Source organism: Sinocyclocheilus rhinocerous, unplaced genomic scaffold, assembly GCF_001515625.1.
Source record: "Sinocyclocheilus rhinocerous isolate Xijiao unplaced genomic scaffold, SAMN03320098_v1.1 scaffold488, whole genome shotgun sequence".
Lineage (NCBI taxonomy): Eukaryota > Metazoa > Chordata > Actinopteri > Cypriniformes > Cyprinidae > Sinocyclocheilus > Sinocyclocheilus rhinocerous.
Window position 1 is genome coordinate 204,864 of NW_015664075.1, and position 7,748 is coordinate 212,611.

At 41.3% G+C, this 7,748-nt stretch overlaps 1 protein-coding gene across 1 annotated transcript in view; it reads right to left on the minus strand.

Annotated features, from left to right (window-relative positions):
- Positions 1-3,051: 3,051 nt before the first annotated feature.
- LOC107729616 (GRAM domain-containing protein 2-like) overlaps positions 3,052-7,748 on the minus strand; it is an 8,662-nt gene continuing 3,965 nt past the window's right edge. Inside the window, exons 3-10 of the mRNA XM_016540246.1 lie at positions 6,138-6,275; positions 5,958-6,000; positions 5,815-5,887; positions 4,985-5,088; positions 3,562-3,660; positions 3,391-3,462; positions 3,133-3,183; positions 3,052-3,069 (exon numbers count right to left, since the gene is read on the minus strand). Coding sequence (XP_016395732.1) covers positions 3,052-3,069; positions 3,133-3,183; positions 3,391-3,462; positions 3,562-3,660; positions 4,985-5,088; positions 5,815-5,887; positions 5,958-6,000; positions 6,138-6,275 — 598 coding nt within the window. The remainder of the gene's footprint in view (positions 3,070-3,132; positions 3,184-3,390; positions 3,463-3,561; positions 3,661-4,984; positions 5,089-5,814; positions 5,888-5,957; positions 6,001-6,137; positions 6,276-7,748) is intronic.

A 7,748-nucleotide genomic window follows, 5' to 3' on the forward strand; every position in this document is an offset into this window, starting at 1 on the left:
ATGATATATAGCATAAATAAAAGATTAGGTCAGTGAGGTCAGGATGAGCCGCAGGTCTCTGATTCACACAGTCTCCATCTGAACAGCATTAATGTCTGTGTTTGCGGCTCGATTCTCTCACAGCTTCGACTGATTCAGAGTCTGTGTGTCTGAAGCTCAGTCTGAACGATTCTCACGAATCTCCAGGACTCTCGCTGTTCTTACGCTTCCTGGTTCCTGAGGAAGAGCAAGATGATTTAGTCCAGGAGAAACACCTTTCACACACACACACACACACACACTCACACACACACACACACACACACACACACACACATAACACACTAATACGCTTCTAATATTCAAATCCGTTAAAGGATTTTTAGGCTGCATTAATTAGGTCAACCGGAACCGGGAACACTTCCCATAACACCCGATGTACTTGCTACATCGTTAGAAGAATGGCATCTACGCTAATATTAGTCTGTTTCTCTCTTATTCCGAGGTCACCGTTGCCACCAGATCCAGTCTGTATCCAGATCAGATGGTCACTGCAGTCACCCGGATCCAGTACATATTCAGCCCAGATGGTGGATCAGTACCTAGAGAGGACCTCTACAGCCCTGAAAGACAGCGGAGACCAGGACAACTAGATGAGCCCCAGATACAGATGTTATTCCCCTGTAAAGACCTTGTCTCAGATGACCACCGGGACAAGACCACAGGAACCAGATGATTCCTCTGCACAATGTGACTTTGCTGCAGCCTGAAATTGAACTGCTGGTTTGGTCTGGTCAGAGGAGAACTGGCCCCCCGACTGAGCTTGGTTTCTCCCAAGGTTTTTTCTCCATTCTGTCACCGATGGAGTTTTGTTTCCTTGCCGCTGTCGCCTCTGGCTTGCTTAGTTGGGTACACTTCATTTCCAGCGATATCGTTGATTTGATTGCAAAGATACTATTTAAACTGAACTGAGCTGGATGATGCCATCACTGAATTCAATGATGAACTGCCTTTAACTGAAAAATTAGTCTTTACTATTGTCATTTTGCATTATTGACACACTATTTTCCTAATTAATGCTGTTCAGTTGCTTTGACACAATCTGTATTGTTAAAAGCGCTATATAAATTTTGCAATACTAGGAAAAATGGATTGTGTTTAAGACTTCACGAGATGTTAGGGTTAATATAGCTTACGTATGGATGCATTGATGACTATTGAATTGTTCTGCTCCGGGTTTTACACTCACTAGAGAGAGAAACCCACTCTGGAGCGAGTGACTGACTGACCAATCAGATTACTGGAACTCACTGCTGTATAGTTTTGATTAATGTAAAGCTATTATTCAGATGATGAATGTGTGAACTCACTCTGTCTGCATTGTGAACTCCAGCATCGATCCCAGAATGCTCAGCTTCTGCTCCAGCGCCATGATCCGCAAACCGATGTAACCAGACGACAACAGGAGAAGAATCGCACTACACATAAACAACCAGAAAACAACACAATTCAGCCTTTAACAGCACAGAGACATAAACACATCAGATTTATCAGATGTTTATCTGAACGCACACGATGCTCAAACATGCCGTCAGATCAGATTCTGATTGATCACACCTCGGCTGGTTACAGGACAGAGAACTGTGCTATGTGACACTGATTGTTGTGTTCAGATCTATCTGTGTGACCATCAGCCTCCAGCGCTCTGAACATCATCAGATCATAACATTCACTTTCCTGATCAACTGCATACCAGCTGCGTCTCAGTGAGCGCTCACGAGATCTCCCATCAGCTGTTCATTTCATTTTCTTTAAAGCAATAGTTAACATGTGCTGCAGTGAATGGGTGCCGTCAGAATGAGAGTCCAAACAGCTGATAAAAACATCACAATAATCCACAAGTAATCCACAGCACTCCAGTCCATCAGTTAAGATCTGGAGAAGACAAAAGCTGAAACTAATCCAGCATTAAGACGCTTTTAACTCAAATACCATAGATATATGTTTAGAGCTATTTAAACGCTGCTTGATCTGTGCAGATTTCTCTCCTGATTCACACCAGAACACTTTTTCACTGAAGGAAGAGTTATTATGGATTATGGACTCTATGGTATTTTAGTTAAAAACATCTTAATGCTGGATTAGTTTCAGCTTTTGTCTTCTCCAGATGTTAACTGATGGACTGGAGTGCTGTGGATTACTTGTGGATTATTGTGATGTTTTTATCAGCTGTTTGGACTCTCATTCTGACGGCACCCATTCACTGCAGAGCATCCATTGCTGAGACACTGATGCAGTGCTACATTTCTCCAAACCTGATGAAGAAACAAACTTAATCTGGGATGATCTGATGGTGAACACATTTTCAGCACATTCTCATTTCTGGCTGAACTCTTCCTCTAAGCAGGATCTGACACGAGCGTCTCTGAACATCAGTGTGTTTCCGAGCTGCTGAAACTCATTAATCGTCTGATATTTGCACAAGCGCCGCATCTTTAATTCGCTTTACTTCATTTTTCAAACCCCTGGAGTATCTGTTGCTCAAACAGCAAACGGCTGCAATTCATTATGTGTTTTACTAATGTCATTTGCTTTCGTCTCACAGTCGCTTTAATGTGCCGAGACTGAGTTTTGAAGCCAAACAGGAAACTTCAGCCGCAGCAGAACCCAGAGTTCTGGCCTTTGATCGCTTGATTTCATCCTGTTTGAATGTTTCGGCTGAAAGAAGCGCTTCGGAGGTTCTGATATCGTCTCATACTCACAGGATCACGTAGAAGAGCAGGAGTTTGTTCAGGCTCCGCGTCTCATTGGATGACAGAACGGAGCTGACCTTCTCTGTTACCACGGTTACCCAGGAGACCGCTATAGATCAGAGAACACTAGCGGAATCAAACAGATTCTCAAAAAGTTATGAACAAACGTTAACGTGAATAGAAAGTTTTGTGGTCTTCAATAAGGTTATGAGGTACAGATGCTCACCTGTGCTGTGTTGCTCCGGCGTGCTGATCTCTCTGCTGGGGTCATCGTGTGGCGTTGAGCTGCTTCGTGTTTCTGCTGCAACACAATAACAATTCATTTACAGTCTTCAATCTGCATTTTATGTGAAACTATTGAATGATAAACATGTGAAACAACAACGTGCAGTGATCTTACCGTGTCGATCTCCACATCAGGAGTGGAGGATTTCCAGCTGCTGCTCTCCATCTGACAGAAAACACAACACATCTCGCTTTACATTGATGAACACACACTTAAAGACGCAATCTTTGAGACTTCTAAGCATTTGCATTGACACACCATCACCAGATTGAGGGGAAACCTCAGTTCAGTCACTAAACTACTGACGTTACTACTGGAATTGAATGATTATTGGTAGTAGCTTGACTCTTGGAGCACAAACGAAGCACAAACCTGCAGCTGTGTACAGAGCGACTGCAGCAGTTTGAAGCACGCTTCTCGATTCAGAAACAACACGAACAGATACTGAAACACACACAGGAACATCAGAGAAACAGTTCAGAAACACTTCACCATCTCACTGTGGAGCGACTCATGAAGCATCTCTGATTGAGTGAGTGATACCTTGTGTCCGTCTGTGGTGATGACGGCGATGGCGTTGGGAACGATCTTAGCTGTGTGTTTCTTCTTTATGCTCTGAACGCTGGACATGTGGATCATCACCTACAGGAACACAAACACTTCATAATAAATGTCCTGTCATCTCTTTACACGCTGTAATAATAATAATAATAATAATTCATTTTATTTAATGGCGCCTTTCTAAACACCCAAGGTCACCTTACAGCAAGCAAACTAGTAAAAACAATAACAATCAATAAACAAGTCCTGCCAGCATTACAAAATTCAACAGCACAACTGCATACATCATGAATACAATAAAGGCTTACAATGCGTAATATTATTGACATGAGCTTCAAAAGTTAGTGTGCTATCCAGAATGACACCCAGACTCCTAACCTGCTGAGAAGGACAAATTGCATTATTATCGATATCCACTGTAAAACAATCAGATTTAGTCAAAGTAGATTTTGTACCGATAAGTAAGACCTCAGTTTTATCACTGTTGAGTTTTAGAAAGTTGGCTGAAAGCCAGTCTTTAATTTCAGCTAAACATCTAGTCAAGGAAGGTGGAGGAAAAGAACTAGAGGGTTTAGAAGACAGGTAGAGCTGGGTGTCGTCGGCATAGCAGTGAAAATGGATACCATATTTCCTGAGAATATAGCCAAGAGGAAGTAAATAGATGATGAATAAGAGTGGGCCCAAAACAGAACCCTGAGGGACACCATCAGTACCTGTAGATGGTCTTGATTTAAAATTTTTAATTTGAACATACTGAGTGCGACCGATAAGATAAGACCTAAACCAGGAAAGTGGGGTGCCAGTAATCCCTATTGAAACTAACCTGTCCAGGAGTATCTTGTGCGAGATCGTGTCAAAGGCCGCACTCAGGTCAAGAAGGACAAGTATTGTTAACAAACCAGAATCAGCTGCCAATAACAAATCATTAGTAATTTTGACAAGAGCAGTCTCTGTACTATGATAAGGATGAAAACCGGATTGGAATTGCTCAAACAATGTATTATTGGAGAGATGATTGTGAACTTGAGATGCAACACATTTTTCCAAGATTTTAGTAATGAATGGCAAATTAGAAATTGGTCGATAATTTTCAAAAATGTATGGATCAGTCCCTGATTTCTTTAGAATAGGGGTAATAATAGCAGTTTTAAGAAGAGAAGGTACAGAACCAGAAACAAGTGAAGAGTGAATAATTTTAGTAATTAATGGAGACAGAGATGGTAGACAGTCTTTAACCAAGCAGTGGATCAAGCTGACAAGTGGTAGTTTTAGATTTCAGAATATAACTCAATATCTCCGCAGCAGTTGGTAAAATAAAAGTAGTAAGATTAGAATGCACAGTCACTTGGTCACTGTAACTGTTCTTCAGTGATTTATTCGTGAACAGAGGCTCAGATCGTCTCACCTTGGTGTCCTTCAGCAGCACAGACGAGTGGAAGCAGATGTGTTGACTGGACAGGTACATCTTACCGTGGTAAATCACCTCCTTCTGCAGGGCGCAGGTGTGCACTGAAACAGCACGATAACATCAGAGTCCTGCTTCACTTCTATAGAGCTTTATACAGTTTCCACCTACTTCAATGTGTCATCAAACTGGCTGTATACATCTGTACAAAACTGAGTTGAATCTCATATACCTTTAGATTATTTTCAGTTAAAGTAGTGGAAAAACATGCTAGCATGACTTATTGATCATGTCACGTTTTACAGTGTCGTTTCAAAGCAGCTTCACAATAAACATGAAAACAACGGTGTTAATATTGTAAACTTCATCAAGTATAAAACAAACTCGATTTCAGCTCAACAGAAAACAATAGTGTCAGTCGTTCAGTGAGAATATAGAGCTATAAAGAGAAACGTTTGAGATCGCTTCTAAGAGCGTTTTTCTAAAGCTATGGAAGCATTATTTCTGAATGTTAAGGGAATATTTAATTTCATAATTTTCAAACATTACCAGAACGTTACTTTTGAACTAAAACACTTTCCACGAACGATTCTGTGGACATTTTGAGAGCATCATGATAACTCAGAACGAATGTTTTATTAATGCTCCTGGAAGAACGTTTGTTCGTCACTTTGAGAGAACCTCGCCAGAACATTCTGAGCTGAGCACAGTTTGAGACATCATTGAGATCTCTTCTGGTACGCTAGAGGAGACACATCTGAGAAACGCAAGACTTCATTTGCTCTCATTACAGACTGTGAGAAATAACTAGAGATCTCGGAGAGACTCACCGTGTTCCAGATCCTCCGTCTCGGGGACCTCAGGGAAGAGTTTGTGGAAGGTTTTGTTGTGGCTCTTGAAGCTCTGATCAAAAGAACAGAAGGTGATGGTGTGTAAGTGTTGATGGACGGAGCTCACTGAAGAATAAACTCACATTACGAACGCCGGATCCAGCCTCCTCCTCTATACTCATGGATCTGATGGAGATCAGGACACAAAGGTGTGAGGAGCTGACGTCTCTCCGCTTGTACAGTTTTGTGAGTCTGATTAAATGAGTCATTGAACTTCTTAAGAAGCGATGAGTCTCTGAAGGTTCATCTGCTGCAAGCCTCACCTGCGTGAGCCGCTGCCGCTGTGCTCCAGGAACTCCAGATGCGTCTCGTCTGGACTCTGGAAGCCTCTGCTGTCTGAAGATCTTCTCAGCATGCTGTTCTTGGGCTTTGCTGCGCTTCCACTGATGTCCAGATGATACCTGCACACAAACACACACATAAGAGCCGACAAAAACAGACTCGTCATGATTTAATCGCACACAACCGCACGTCTTCACCTGTCACAGTGCTGATTTATTTCATTGCACAGAATAAGTGACAGTGAATGTCACAGATCTCATGTTACTCTGTGTAAAATTAAACTGAAATATTGAAAACACTTTCACAATGCTTTGAAGATGATATCTGCTTTCTGAAAGATCAACAGGAGCGACTTTATACAGCAGCCATCAGCGAATCCCAGAATATTCACTTTATCAAATATCAGCAGCAGAAATCATTTCATATTCATATTTACAGGCAGAGACTAGATGATGTCTTGAAACTGATTTTTTAAAGATTTTTGTTGAAAAAAAAAAGTTATATACTATTATAGTATAATAAACAATATTGTATAATTTCAGTCAATTAAACCATTAATGTTACTACCGTCCTAGAATTATTATTAGAAGTCATTTGACTGCTATTGTTTCTGAAATAAGTACTTTTCTCACAGATGCTTTAAAAAAATGTTAAATCAAACAAGTACAAGCTTAACGCTACAGACAAAGCAAAAGTTCAGAGACGAGTCGTCAGCAACAGAACGACCCTCAAAAACCAAACAAACCTCTATTTAGGAAAAAAAGAACTCTGTCAAGCTTCCAGACGTTACCTGAGATACGTTCTCCAGAGAAACTCACTGTCCTGCTTCAACCCTCACTGACAGAAAGCTTTCCATCAGACAGACTGAGACCAACTCAAACACACAGCCGACGTCAGCACACTTCATCTGACGGAGTGTGAACAGAGTGGATTTGACCGAAGACACACTGACACCGGCAGAACTGGTTTCTGCTCTGATCCAGCCTAATGAGCCTCTATGGGAACACACCTGCCATCACTCATGCAAACAAGCCTTCAACAACAGAACGAGAACACGGACCGATGAACAAACACAATGCACTTCAAAAAGTCATCTGCTTAATAACTACAATTATTTCATCCTGATCATCTGAAAATATGCATCACTGCAATATGTTTTTAAAAGGACACATAAATGAGAAATATGCATAAAATGTAATTCATGAAATTGTATTATGTTCATGTAATTCTCAGGTTGTCCTGGAGCCTCTTGTGAGCCTCTTAATTTTATTACTTACAGCTGCTACTACTGATAATAATGCCACAAAAAACTACACCAAATTCTACTCCATTCATTAAAGAACGATGTGTGAAACGTGTGAATACAGCCGAGATCTAATGGTTTATATGTGAGGTGTGAATGTGAACCGTAGCCAGAGGCCTCGTCTTTTACTACGGTAGAAATGAGCACAGACCGGTTGAGTTTGAAGACACAAGCAGCTCCAGCATCAGCAGACTGATTGACTGACGTTCTTCTGTCTGTGAAACACTTTCACTTACTGCAGCGTCTGAAATCAAACACATGAACTGGCCTCGTGTGTGTGTGTGTGTGT